The sequence below is a fragment of the Crocodylus siamensis genome, chromosome 1 (assembly GCF_052110815.1).
Source record: "Crocodylus siamensis isolate JL-2025a chromosome 1, ASM5211081v1, whole genome shotgun sequence".
NCBI lineage: Eukaryota > Metazoa > Chordata > Crocodylia > Crocodylidae > Crocodylus > Crocodylus siamensis.
Window position 1 is genome coordinate 421,442,456 of NC_143395.1, and position 14,005 is coordinate 421,456,460.

Below are 14,005 nucleotides of genomic sequence, written 5' to 3' on the forward strand. Positions count from 1 at the left end.
TTTGAAGTCAGAGGCTTGCATAAGCTGGCTGGCTGGGTTCAAACCAGTTTTGAACCCCAGTCTCTGTAGCAACGCCTCCGGCAAGAGGTTTCCCTACTCTGTTAATCCAGCCAAACTCATTAGTGCTTGGGACGACATCCCTGCAAAGAGGTGGATGATTCTTCATTATTCAGAGCCGTTAATCCAACCCCCAATGCCTTGCTTAGCACTTCGGTGATGAGCTGATTCTCCCGAGCCCTTTGAAGCACCGCGCTCTGGCTCAAATAGTCTTGGGAGCAGCCCGGCATGGGGTGAGAGACCCGTGTTTTGAGCAAGGAGTCCTACAATCACAGAGCAGTCTTGCTGGCTGGATGTGCAACAAGTTACACCCCATCGAGCAGCGTCGGCCCTGCTGGGTGGGCAAACGTGAGTCACAAGGCAAAGCCGGAGATTTCAAATAGGAATCCAGAGGGTCAAAAACATTCGGACCCCTGGTCTGAAACACTTGGGGAATGAAACTTCACCCACAACTATCAGGAACAGTGCCTGAAACATCACAGTGGCATGGCCAACGTCCCGCCACTGCACGGACAGGAAGTCGGTTGTTAAAATAGGCTCACGACGTCCCAGGCAGAGGACTACAGAGGAAGGCACCGTCCACACCAGTCCAACTAGGGGGATATTCCTTCCTGACCCAAAATATTGACTCTGAGCGGAGGAACAAGACCCTCTAGTCAGGCCCCTCTGGGATCTGTAGACACAGCCCCTGTAGAAATCCTGCCACATCCACATGTCCCAGGTGCTGGGTTTTTTGCACGCAGCATTAAGGCAATTTAGTTGTATGTCTACACATGCATGCACTAAGGCTCATTAATGCAGTGTGAACCAACTTCAGATTAAAGTTAGTCAACATACACAGCGCTAATGTGCCTTAGCCCATTTACACATGCATTAAGGCACTTCAGCTATTCACACCTATATTTGATCTCTGTTTTTGCAGAAATCTAATTTAGGCGCGAATAGTCTATAATTGCCATTTTTAAGGCACATTAAGGGCACGCACATGTAAGCCTGTGCTGTTAATGCACTTTAAAAATGGCTAATGTGTCTTAAATCAGCATGTGTAGACGCGCCCTTTATGTCCTGGGTTCCAAGGGTTTAGATACAAGTGAGGTTTGCGGGGTGGAAAAGCAGGGGGGACTGTCCATCAGCCTTCACTTTGCACCAGACAAAGCGCTGGTCAGTGCATATTAAACCATGCTTGTTTCTGAAGCCGCTGCCTGGCCCCTGTGTGCTTCTGGGGGGTCGTGGCCACATCTGCTCCCCAAAGAGGTGGGTGGGCAGGGGTGGGTGAGGGACCTGACCTGGAGGAATCGAGCACAGCTCTTCCCAAGGGAAGGAGGCCTCTCGTTTTCCTGGAGCTGAAGGCGACGCTGTGGTCAAGCAAAGCCAACGGCCGCTCTTGTCCCCCTCGCAGGTGAGAAGCCAGAAGTCCCTGTCGCTGGGGATGGCGCCCGACTCCTTCGATGACCAGTACATCGGGTGCACAGAGAAAATGGAGGAAGACGACGGCTCCGCGGCTGCTGCAGGAGGAGAGAGCCAGACACTCGCAGCTCGACAGGATGTGGACGAACCTGACGGCCGTCTGGGCCGAGAAGAAAAAAGGGCTGCATCTGCCTGCGGGCTTTCGGGACGCGCACGGCATCGCCGTCCTGGTCTACACGGACTCCGTCCCGCTACTTTACCGGGACCTGAATCGAGCGGTGCGAGAGGCGGGGGTGTCCCGAGACACCTACCTGCGCACCTTCCCCTTCAAGGCCCTGCACTATTACCTGACCAGAGCCTTGCAGCTGCTGCGGGAGGACTGCAGGCACATGTACCGCAACCAGCTCTACCGGGGGGTCCGCTCCATCCGCTTCAACCCACCTGCGGCAGGCCCGGTCCGGTTCGGACAGTTCACCTCCTCGTCCCTGGACGCCGCCATCGCTCGGCGCTACGGCAATGCCACGTCCTTCATCCTGCGCTCCTGCGTCGGGGCCCGCATCGAGAAGCTCTCCAGCTTCCCCTTCGAGCGAGAGGTGCTGATCCCCCCCGGCGAGGTGTTCGCCGTGTCCAACGTCACCCGGCAGGGAGATGGCAACGTCTTGGTGCTGCGCAGCACCAACCGCACCTGCAGCCACTTCAACTGCGCCTACCTGGGCGGTGAGTGCCTGGCGGGCTGGGACCTGCCCCGTGCTGCCCCGGGGAGGGGGAGCCGGGGACACCGGTGAGGGAGGTGGCGGCGATTGCACAGAGCTATTCAGCCCTGTCCAAACCAGCCCAGGCAAACCCCTGGTCCAACCTCTGAGCAAAACTACAGGCACCCCTGGCGCAGCACCAGGCATCGCACCCCGCCCCGCCACAGGGATCCTGCCTCGGGCAGGGGGTCGAATTAGTCCCTTCCCACCCCACTGCTCTAGGATCCTATGATCTCCCCTCCTTTCCCCCTGTAGTCAGGCTTGAGCGCCCAGCCCCCTGCACAGTGTCAGCAGAACTGGTGCAGACTGGGACGTGGTCCTGGAGTAGCCCAGACCAAGGAGAAAAGTAATGCATTAGGTCCTGCCCTGAGCAGGAGGCTCCCACCGGGACCTGGCTCTGCTTCATCTCATTTATGGGCCGAGGGTGAAGTTCAGCTCTGAGCAATGGGCCAACTCCAGGTCCCCTGCCCTGCCCTGCCCCCATCAAGACGAGGTCATTGTGCTCATCCATCCCTGCTCATCCTGAAGCCCCAGGGTTGAAGTTGGAGCCCTGGGGTTTGCACCAGCCTCTTTGCAAAGGGCAGCAGGGACTACAAAAAGGAACAGACTGTAATCCCATTAGCCGTCAGGATGGCACTGGAGCAGCTGGGCATGACTGCGTATGCGGGTTCGGACCGGGGCATGTGTTGCACCCTCCACTACCTGTATTGCAGAACAGGCACCTGCACCTCCTGGGCTGTACAGACCAGCAGCAGCAGCAGGGATGCACATTTAGTACAAATTAAATTAATTAATACTACAAATGAACATTTAATTTAATACATTTAAGACACATTTAATACAAATTAAATTAATTAATACTACAAATGAAGCTGGTCATGCACCATGTTTTGCCCCTGTGACAGACAGGATAGGTGGACATGTCCTCTGGCCAGTCACGGCCCACTGCGTTCTGCACATGGCATGGGGCCAGGGGTGGAAAACAGTCACGTGAGCATGTGAAATGAGAATTCGTACCAGTGCTACTCCACTGATAGCAGCCTTTGACTCCCTGAAGGGTGGTTGCAAAAGGGATGGGGCTAGACTCAGTGGGGGCAGGTGACAGGACAAGGAGCAGTGGGCTCAAGTTGCAGCAAGAGAAGTTGAAGTTGGATATTAGGAAAAACTCTCTCACGAGGAGGGAGGCGAGGCAGTGGAACGGGGTACCCAGGGAGGTGGTGGAGTCTCCATCCTTGGAGGTGTTTAACATCCAGGTGGACAAAGCCTTGGCTGGCATGATGTAGTTGGGGCTGGTCCTGCTCTGAGCAGGGAGTTGGACTCGATGTGACCTCCTGAGGTCCCTCCCAACCCTCATCCTCTATGATACCGCCGTCCACGTGGCCAGCGGTGCCCACGCCAGGCTCCAGGCAGCAAGCCTGACCCTTCCCAGCTTCGTGCTTGCCTCGTGATGTGCCTTCTGCATCAGGAAGCGTGCGTTGCATCCACGTGGGTTCATGCAAAGCAGAAGTACACCCTCCCTTGTAGGACTGGGACATCTAGGATGCTCTTGTTTGGACAGGGCTGATCCTGCCTCGAGCAGGGGTTGCACTCGATGTGACATCTGCAGCTCCCTGTCGCCCCACTTCTCTAGGATCCTCCCCATGCGCTGCGGGGACCTGACATCTCAATAGGCACTCGGACACCCAGACGTGCAGGGGGTGTCTGGGAGGACTTTCAGAAGAGCCTTAGGTACCAGCAGCCAGGCTCATACAGGGGATTTAGGCACCTCGTTTTCAGGGACTCCAATGGGAGCCTGATGACTTTGAGCACCCAGGCCGGGCTTGCTCTTGAAAGTCCGTCTTGAAGACAAGCCTGGCCCGGAGCTCAGAACAAACCAGCCAGGGCAAGGGAAGATCCCCGGGGCCGCCGTGGTCCCAGGGTGCACGGCCTAGGGCATGGAAAGGTCCCGTGGGTAACCAACATCATCTCTCTTTGCCTTTCAGGAGAGAAGTCCCCAGTCTGCACTGAACACTCTGGTAAGACGCTCCCCTCTCCCGCCCTCTCCCTCTGCCCCGGGCAGGCCCCGCGGGGCCCGAGCAGCTCCGTGTCCTGCCTAAGATGAGCAGCACTTGGGTGCATGAAGGGCCCCGGTTTCTAGACAGGAGTCCTCCAAGGACCTAGAACTGGGGTGGACCCAAGGCCCAGCCAGCCCAGGGCCCCGTCTCCAACAGCAGCAGGAGGGGATGCTTTAGAGGGCGAGCATCCAGCCGGGTCCCTCTCCAGTGAGGCATCCCCTATGCAGTACCTTCCCTGGCCTCCATCCTTGCTGGTTTAGGGATTTCAGACCGTCCTGCTGAACAGCGCCCCGTGGCTCTGTCCTCTGGCAATTCGTCTGGTCCCCAGCTGTACCTTCTGCCTCTGGCAACGAGCGCCGTGAACAAGCATAAAAACGCTCCTCTCTTGTTCCTTCTGAACCCGTTTCCTGCTGATTCCCCCTCGTTCTGGCGAGCACCCGCTCCTGCTTCACACCTCATAGACAGTGAGGGCTGGAAGGGACCCCAGGAGGTCACGTCTAGTGCAACCCCCTGCTCCAAGCAGGACCAGCCCCAACTACATCCTCCCAATCCTAAATGAAGAGCCCTGGGCATTGCCAGTGTCCCCTGGTGTGGCCACCGCTCCATATGGCCCGTCATCGTGGTCGCCCGCCTCTGTACCCTCTCCAATGCCACTGCTTCCTTGGTGCAACTTGGGGGCTGGAGCTCAGGGCAAGAAGTTTGGGCCTGGTAGTGGGTTTAGGCACCACGCGCTCATCCCGGTGACAACGGGCTCACGCGTTTCCTTTCCTTTGGGACAGGAAGCTGCTGCTGGCTGTGCGGTGAGATGCGTCCGTGGCGGCTGGCGGGCCTCGTGGTCCTGATCCATGCGGGCACCTGGACATTGACCACCCACTCGAGACTCCTCTGGGCTTTGTAAAACACTGTCTCTGCTTTTCCAATAAAGGGCGGCACGATGGCTGCCTCGCCCTGGGGCTCAGCTGGTCTCTCTCTGCCGGGACCAGGAGCTGGGAGCTTGCAGATCTGCTCTGCTGTGCAGAGGGGCCAGCGGGCAGGAGGTGCCACCCACACCCCGTGGAGCCCAGCTGTCACCGACTTCACACGAGCGCTGGCCCAGCTGCGGGCAGATGTGCTGCGTAGCAGGGCCAGGTGAGGCTGGGGTGCACCAGGCCTCCAGCTGGATTAACACCCAAGGAGCTGGGATGAGATGTTCTGGATGGCAAGGGCAACGTTTTGGCCCCCGGATGTGCTAAATTGACCCCAAAACAGCATTTTGGAGGGAGCAAAGTTGCCCATGTGATCGGGTGGTGCTCAGCACTGAATTCAGGTGAGAGGGGTGGGAGCGTGGGGCAGGGAGGCACTGCCCGGGCTACAGGCAAGTCAACAGCCTGACCGAGAAGCCCCCTCCAGCCCCCCACAGCTACACAGCCCCGAAAAGATGCCAGCCAGAGCACCCCGCAGCTGGGGAGGGTGCACCCCCAGCACCAGGCATCATCCCACCCTGCCACAGGGAAGGCCGGGGGACCACGGCCACCAACATCCTGCTGCTGTAAAATAGATGCTGGAGATCCCAGGCACAGGCTGTGCTCCCACTGCAGAGGAAGGCAAACCCCCCACCCCCAGGCAAATCGTCTCCTGACCCCAAATGCAGCGGCAGTCTGACCCTAAGCAGAGGGGCAAGACCCTCTAGCCAGGACCCTGTGGGGTTGATCCCAGCACGAGCATTGGCACGGCCCAGTCCCCATCCCCAGCCTGGGCTGCAGCAGCACCCGGCATCTCTGAAGGAGGCTTACAAACCCCCGGACACATGGAGCAGAAAGGACAGGAGCAACCAGCAAAGGCCCAAAGCCTGGGAAATCCCCACAGTAGCACACAGGCATCCTGCACCTAGATCATCCCAGACCGGTGGCTCTCCAGCCTCTCCTTGAACCCCTACAGCAATGGAGACCTCGCCCCTTCCCTGGGCATCTCTTCCATTGCCACCTTGCTCTGACAGCGAAGAAGGTTTTCCTGAGATCCAGCTTAAACTTGCTTTGCTGCAACTTACAGCCACTGTGACAAAGTCTGGGAGCCAGGGGCCCGTCCCTGGCTGTGGGTATGCGCAGCCCCCATTGCAGCAGGGCCCCGACTTTGCAGGCGACCACCAGACACCAGTGGGACGCGACCTTCGCGGCTGGCGACGGGGTAGGCGGATGGATTGCACGGGGCCGCGAGCCATTGCTGGGTGGGAAACACGCCCGGTGAGATGCAGGGCACGCCCCTTCCTCCTTCCCGCGGGAGGCACCAAGAGAAGAGACATGCCCGGTGCCCAGGGTGCAGGCAGCTGAAAGAGGATTTCCTGACATGCCCCATGGAGAGGGAAATGTGGTGCAACGCAGTTGCCAGAGCCCCTGCCAAAGCCAGGGTATAAATAGGCTGGAGGGAGGGGAAGTGCTCTGGGCCAGGGTGTTTATAGCTATAAAAAGCCAAGCCGGACACCTCGGCGCTGGCATGTCAGCTGTGCCCCCGCGCGGAGTGCGTCGCCGGAGCCGACCCACTGCAGAAGCCGCGGTCGCTGCCCCACGCCCCAACCCCAGCTGGGGAATAAGGTAAAAACCCTCGCCGGACCCCATCCCGCTCAGATCCACCTGTTTTACCTGAAAGGCCCCTGGCCTGGTTAACGGGGTGTGGGGGCAGGGGCTGCTGAACCTGGATCTGGGGTTATCAGGCCTCTTGCTAACGATGCCGTACTGGGAGTTTCCCAGGCCGCGGCAAGACAGACAGCAGCATCTGGAGCCTCCAAACCACCGACCTGTTGCCTCCGGGGTTGTGCATGGGGTGGGGGCTGTTTATTTGGAGGATGCAACCTGATAAGGGTTTCTGCAGGTCTCTCCATGCCAGGAGCCCTGGGAGCAGCTGCTTCTCCTGCCTGCCAGTGTTTGTGACAAGCTGATGTGGGGTGTTGCTATAACACGGGCTCCTGGCAGGCTGGGATCTGGGCAGGCTCATGCAAGGAGCCGACAACCCTGTTCGGCTGTTTATGAAGGAGTCCAGCCTGCAAGGACCTGGAGTCCATCAAAGCCTCAAACACACTCCTAAAACTGGGGCTCCCGGTCTTTGGGGGCTGGCCAGGGAATTGCACAGAAATGCAGTGGGGTACAGCAATGCCGGCACCATCGCCCGTCGGCTCTTACTAACGCTCGTGGCACTCCGTGCTTCCAGGACCGGCACTGGGGAGTTGCCAGCTCTGGGGGTCGCGGCGTCCCTGCGGCGTGGGTTGGCGTCTGAGCTACAGCCGTGGCAGGCAGAAAGAGGCTTCAGGGGAGCTGAGCTTTGAAGACAGCCCAGCACATGCCTGGGCCGTGAGCTCGGCCTACAGAGCCCCCGTAAACCCAGGGCTGTGGCGTGTGGACAGATGAGACACTTGTACCGGGTGCGCAACCCTTCTGTGCAGCCTGAAGGGCAGGAAAAAGGGGAGAGACCCAGGAGGAAGCCCCTTGGCCATCAAACCCATTCACTTTGCTATCAACCCACCAGACCCTGGGGACAGCCCAGTGGCATGTGGGGCACAGCCCCAAGGTGGGGATAGCTGGGGGAGTGCCCCCAGACCCCGAGGAGGGTGGAGCAGGACAGGGGGCGGGCTGCTCCGGGCAAGGGGTTTGCCCTGGAAACGTCCCACCACTACAGACAGCCCCAGCCGGAGCTGGTATCCCCGCTCCCACATCACCTCCACCTGCCGATGGCAATGCCCATGCCCCGGTTATACCAGCCCCCTGCCCTGGCTAATGCAGCAGGGAACTGGGATGCCCCAAGGGGCTGGAGGGGCCCACGGGTCCCCTTCATGCTTGGCTCTGCTAAGCCCGGCTGTCCCAGTGTGATTGCTTTTTTCTGCCTGGAAGATGCAGATAAGCAACTCCGCTCTTGCCTAGTTCGACTGTCGGTTCTCCGGGGCAGGCACCATCCCTTGCTTTAGAAACGTACAGCGCCAGGCGCAAGGGGAGCTGAAGCCAACAGGTATAGGGCTCCCCAGGGCTTCGGTGGTGAATCGTGGCTTGTTACTCACCAGTCACTGGCTGATATCTCTCGGCAGACACTGTTTTTTCAGATGCCCACGGCGACGATGGATGTCTGCAGGCCGGTCTTTATCCTGCTGCTGGCTGGGATCCTGGCAGAGCACCCTCAGGTACTGGTGCTGGGCTCTGAACCCAGTCCCGTCACCAACAGACAGAGCATCAACAGCAGTGTTTTGCCCTAAAATGCCTTTGGGCTTTGCCCAGCCCCTGCTAGAAACAAGCAGTAGCTAAAGAGCGAACAACGCTGTCGTTAGGTTTCAGGGTCAACGCCCAGTCATCCCCGCCGGCTATCGACTTGGGCCGGCTGTGCACGGAGGTTAAGGCCCCGAGGCTGCTCACACCTGCTTATCTGGGACCGTTGGTGCTGCCTGCAGTTTGTGACGTTAATTAAACTTGTTTTGCTGCCCGCGTGGCCGAGACGGCAGGAAAAGCGGTGCCGCGTCTCGTTCGCAGGCCGGCTCCTGCTGGCTCCGGCTTCATTGCAGAGGAGCCGGAGGGAAGCGTCTTCGTGGGTCCCTCGAGCTGGGCCTCCCGCCTGCCGGCGAGGCGTCTGTGGGCCCTCTGCCTGTGCTCCCAGCCTCTCCGTGCACTGGGCACAGCAGCTATCCCAGAGCCCAGGGGAGCTGAGGCACGTGCGGGCAAGGGAGCCCATTTGGAGGGTGGCCAGCATGAGCTCTAACCACTAGGCCGTGCCCCTTGCAGGACAGCACGTGTCCCCTGCCAGCACTGCCCCTGCAGCTGCAGAGGTCATTGTCCCTTGCAGGACGGCCAGGGCACCCCCTCAAACTAGCAGCAGGCTGCGCGTGTGCTGACCGCGACAGGCACCAGCATCGGGCACCCCCAGCCGGTGCACGAGGCGAGTGTGTCAGTGCCTGGAGCGAGGGACGCATCCTCCTTCCCCGTATGGGGCTGGGCCCTGCACACCATGCCCAGCTCCTGGGTGATCTCAGCCGAGTCCCCCCCAGGAGGTAATGCTTCTCCGAGGCTGCGCACCACCCTGGAGCTTCACAGAGCCAGCCTCTGATCTGCCCCTCCTGCAGGAAACACCTGCAACTTGCCCACGGGGCTCCACTACGGGCTTTCCTGTATAAGTGTGCGTGTGTGTGCAGACACACAGTATAGAAATAAACACTATACACAAACATACAGATAGATATGTAAGCCTAAAATACGTTTGCATAGGTGCACACACACATAGATATAGCATGATAGTGTGTCCATACACACACGATGTATGCACACGCTATATAGACACACACATACCCATAGGTTTATTTTAGACTTGCGTGTGTGTGCATGTACACACACACACACACACATACACACGTGCGCGCACGGGGGATATTTTGGACAGGTTTGACTAGACGCGAGCTCTGGAGGTCCCCTCCTGCCCTACTGCGCTAGGACTCTATAATTTTACTTTTATATGTATAATGCGTGTGTGTGTGCGCACGCGTGCGTGCGTGCGTGCCTGCCTGCCTACACATGTTGCTGCAGCTCTTCACATCACCACACCCTCGCCCTGCTCTGGCTGCACCCCGCTCCCATGCAGAGCCCCCAGGCCCTGTGCCCGCAGCCTGGGGCGGGAAGGCACGCTCTCCCGAGCGCCCCGGCTGCCGTGCTGTTGTGATCTGGGAACTCGCCCCCAAGCCCTCGGGCTTGCTCAGCAGCAGCCTCTGCTTCCGCATTCCTGACTTCCTCCCCTCTTCCGCCCGCCTGCCTGCCTGCCTGCGGCTAGTATGAAGCCAGCACCCCTCCCACGCCTTGCCCTCGCATTCACCCTTGCTGCAATTAATCCGGGTCTTTGCAAAAGACGGGCCGCCCCTGCACCCACGCTGCCAAATCCTCGTGCCTGCACGCCTGCATCGTGCTGACCGCTCAAGGGGGTGTGCCACAGCTCCCCTCACCGCATCCTCCCCTTGTCCTCAGGCCCTGGCCTTCCCCCTGCGCAGGAGGGACCTGTTCCCCGTCAAGGACATGAGGCTGGACATGGCACCCAGCGCCTTCGATGACCAGTACAAGGGCTGCGTTGCCATGATGGAGGCCGAGCTCGGGGCGCTGAACCGCTCGGAGTTCTCCAGCAACCGGGTCTACGCCGAGGCCTGGACGGAGGCTGCCGCTAAGTGGAAGGAGAGGCAGGCGGAGACCCCGGTGCCTCGGGACCTCAAGGCCGAGCATGCCGTTGCCATCATGGCCTACACCATGCAGGGGCCCCTCCACCGGGACTTCAACGCGGCCGTGAGGGAGGCAGGTCGCACGCGGGAAAACTACCTCGGCAGCTTCCACTTCAAAACCCTGCATTTCCTCCTCACGCGGGGCCTGCAGGCCCTGGGGGACACTCAGCACCCCCGGTGCCACAGGGTGTACCGGGGCGTGAAGGGCGTGCGGTTCCTGTCCGAGCGGCGCCAGACCGTGCGGTTCGGCCACTTCACGTCGTCGTCCCTGAGGAACACGAGCGCCCTGCAGTTCGGGCAGGACACCTTCTTCTCCATCCAGACCTGCCATGGCGCCGGCATCAGCAACTTCTCCATGTTCCCCGGCGAGAGCGAGGTGCTCATCCCGCCCTTCGAGACCTTCACGGTCACGAACTTCACGCGGGCCGGGGACAGGACCCTGATCGAGCTGCGCTCCCTGGACAAGTCCAGCTCCTACAACTGCGAGTTCGTCAAAGGTAGCGCCCCGTCACGGCCCATCTCACGGGTGGCGTGGACCTGGGGGCTGGCCTGGGACAGGGATCCCTTCCCAAATCCCTCAGCATCTGGGGAACAGAGGAACTGCAGTGCACCAGGTCATGTCACGGGTCTGTCTTGCCCAGTCTCGCGTGTCACACCCTGATCCTAACCATAACGCTAGCCCTACCCTTACCCCTAAACTGAACTCTAACACAAGCCTTAAGGCTAATCCTAGCCTTAACCCTAATCCTAACCATAACACTAACCCTGGCCTTAAGCCTGACCCTAACGCTAGCCATAACCCTAACCCTGACCATAACCATAACCGTAACACTAACCCTAGCCTTAACCCTAATCCTAACCATAACACTAACCCTGGCCTTAACCCTGACCCGAACCTTAACGCTAGCCATAACCTAACCCTAATCCTAACCATAACACTAACCCTGGCCTTAACCCTAACCCTAACCTTAATGCTAGCCATAACCCTAACCCTAACCCTAACCATAACACTAACCCTGGCCTTAACCCTAACCCTAACCTTAATGCTAGCCATAACCCTAACCCTAATCCTAACCATAACACTAACCCTGGCCTTAACCCTGACCCGAACCTTAACGCTAGCCGTAACCCTAACCCTAACCCTAACCATAACACTAACCCTGGCCTTAACCCTAACCCTAACCTTAATGCTAGCCATAACCCTAACCCTAATCCTAACCATAACCCTAACCCTGACCATAACCATAACCCTTGCCTTAACCCTAAGGATAGAAAGCAGAAGCTAGACGAGAGAGTGACGGGTCTGATCAGGGTTTTCTTCCGTGTTCCTCTCTCCTTTGCAGCCTCCTTAGCAAGGTCCAGGGAGCTCGGATGCAGAGTCCGTGCCCCTCACTCCCACGCCCAATAGCTCCCGATGCCCCTTTCCTCCAAGAGCGTGTCCAGTCCCTCAGTGAATCTGCTGAAGCGGCCAGCTTTTGCAACAGCTGGTGGCAACGAGTTGCACATTTTAATTAAACTCTGGGTGCAGAAGAGCTTCCCACTGCTCTTTTTGAACTGGTGGCCTCCTCGTTTCACTGGTGACCCCTTGCGCTCTTCTGGTGAGAGAATGTCAGTCATAAATCCCGACTGACTTCCTCAGCCCCATTTACCGTTGTGCAAACCCTTCTCACGCTCCCCTTCAAGCATCTCCTTTTTAAACTGATCAGACCTGGCCTCATTAGCCTCTCCTCCTAGGGAAGCCCCTCCGTACCACTCATCCTCCTTGCTGCCCTCCTCTGCACCTTCCCTAGCTCTGCTATCTCCTTTTGGAGGCCTGGGTGCAACATCCAAGGCGTTGATGCACCACGGGTTTATAAAGGGGCATCACGATAGTGCCCGTTGTGGTCGCAGTTCCCTTCCAAGCAATCCTCAGTAATACGAGAGGAGCTGGTTTTCTATTACGGGGGTTCAGCGATGATGCTTAACTGCTGTGGGTTTCTTTGGCAGAGAAAAGATGCAAGACCCAGAGATGCACGTTCAGCTCAGGTAAGGAATAAGTGGCGCCGCGAGCCCGCCAGTGATCCGCGTGGCACAAGGCCGATGCCCCTGCTGACCCTGGGCCTCGCCCCCCCCTCTGTCTTTGCAGCAGCAGGGGCGAGCAGTGCATCCTGGAGCCTGCTCCTCCTCTGGGGCTTCCTCGTGGCGGCCGGCACCCAGGTCACTCCGCCGCCTTAACCAGCACCTGCTCGCGAGGACGGCTGACGCGACGCCGGCAAACCCGCTACCCCAAATACCGCTGGCACCTGGCACGGGGGCAGCTGCAGCGGGGTGGGAGACTCCCACTGGAGCCGGAGCCCACGGCTGGGTGCGACGCGCCCTGTGCAGATTCGTGCGTGGCGCGGGGCACCAACGCTGCTCCAGCTTCATGCCCGCCCAGGGGGCCTGGGCTACACCTCACCTGGGAAGACCGGAGACCCTCAGCAGTGGCCGATCAGTGCAACAGGCCAGCAGGAAAGCCAGCTTGCTCCCCGACTCCTGCATGGCGCGTTGCATACAGGCCTCCGCTCCCAGCTCCCTGGCTGCGATACCCCCTGCGCTGGGGGCTCATGAGGGGTTAAACTCCCAGGGCGGGCACAAAGCAGGGACACACACAACACCATCCCCCAGAATTTAACCCTATGCACACAGGACGGTGGAGACAGCATTGGTGCAACGCCAAGCTGCTTTAACTGCTCTCTGGGAAGAAGATGCTGGATTTATTCCACTCCCCCCCCCCTCCCCAAACCACCTTCCTGCTAAGAAAGGCTGGGTCTGACCCTGCCACGCGCCCCATCCCGCTGCTCCACGGCCTGGCTTGCTGTCCCCGCCAGGGCTGGCTGGGCAGGGGCGACCCCCACATCCAACCTCCCTCCTGCTCGAGCTGACATGAGTGGAAAATGGGCATCAAGGGGAGGAGAGGGGCTAATGAGATGCCCTTACTGGGGCAGACCCCCCCTTGACCAGCATCCACGATGGGACGGTTTCCTAGCCAGGCTTTCACGCATGCTGCCTCGGACACGCATCGGCTCTGAAATGAGCTCTCTCAGCTGGTAAAGCCGTGACCAGTGACACATGGGAGTCTCACGGCACCCCGAGGCAGACCAGGATCTCCGGGTAAATCCGATCTCTTTATTAGACCAACTGAAAAAAGATAACTAAAAGAGACTGGATTTACCCAAAGAACCTGGTCCGCCCATGGCCTTAGGCCAACGCAGCTATAATGTATATGCCTAGTCCCTATGCTCACATCAGCCTTAGAGGTGCCGGTGACCCCGGGGCAACTGGATGATGGAGTGGGGGGAGGGCAGGGGGTGGGGTGCACGGGGTGGTTCACACAGGGGTGGTCCTGCCTTTAGCAGGGGTTTGGCCCTGCCAGCCCTGGTTGTCCGTGACTCAAAGGCAGCCTCGAGGCCCCCGTTCAGGAGCTGCCAGCACCGAGCTTTCACTCCTTTGTCTGCCTACAGAAAACAATAAAATAAGACGAGCACTTCTGCTATTGCAAAGAGCCCAGC

General features: G+C 59.2%; 3 protein-coding genes across 6 annotated transcripts in view; 2 read left to right on the top strand and 1 right to left on the bottom strand.

The window, feature by feature from the left end:
- LOC149875581 (ecto-ADP-ribosyltransferase 5-like) overlaps positions 1–8,305 on the bottom strand; it is a 41,323-nt gene extending 33,018 nt beyond the window's left edge. For both annotated transcript variants that reach the window (XM_090030972.1, XM_090030970.1), the window contains exon 1: positions 6,886–8,305. The gene's annotated coding sequence lies outside the window, so the exon portion shown is untranslated. The remainder of the gene's footprint in view (positions 1–6,885) is intronic.
- Positions 1,463–5,223, top strand: LOC149875583 (ecto-ADP-ribosyltransferase 5-like). The gene is given in 4 exon segments (XM_090030979.1): positions 1,463–1,552; positions 1,554–2,181; positions 4,199–4,231; positions 5,050–5,223. Coding segments are annotated over 4 exon segments (846 nt in total). The 5' UTR covers positions 1,463–1,486; the 3' UTR covers positions 5,169–5,223.
- ART1 (ADP-ribosyltransferase 1) lies at positions 5,356–13,985 on the top strand. Of its 3 annotated transcripts, none has more exons than XM_090030976.1 (5): positions 5,356–6,837; positions 8,319–8,411; positions 10,231–10,972; positions 12,462–12,500; positions 12,601–13,985. In XM_090030976.1, exons 2-5 carry the CDS (start codon positions 8,334–8,336, stop codon positions 12,687–12,689), a joined length of 948 nt encoding a protein of 315 aa, XP_089887102.1. In that variant the 5' UTR covers positions 5,356–6,837; positions 8,319–8,333; the 3' UTR covers positions 12,690–13,985. The 3 variants fall into 3 exon arrangements, with proteins under 3 accessions (XP_089887102.1, XP_089887104.1, XP_089887103.1); XM_090030978.1 differs by having other exon boundaries at positions 12,604–13,985; XM_090030977.1 differs by having other exon boundaries at positions 8,334–8,411.
- Positions 13,986–14,005: the final 20 nt, after the last annotated feature.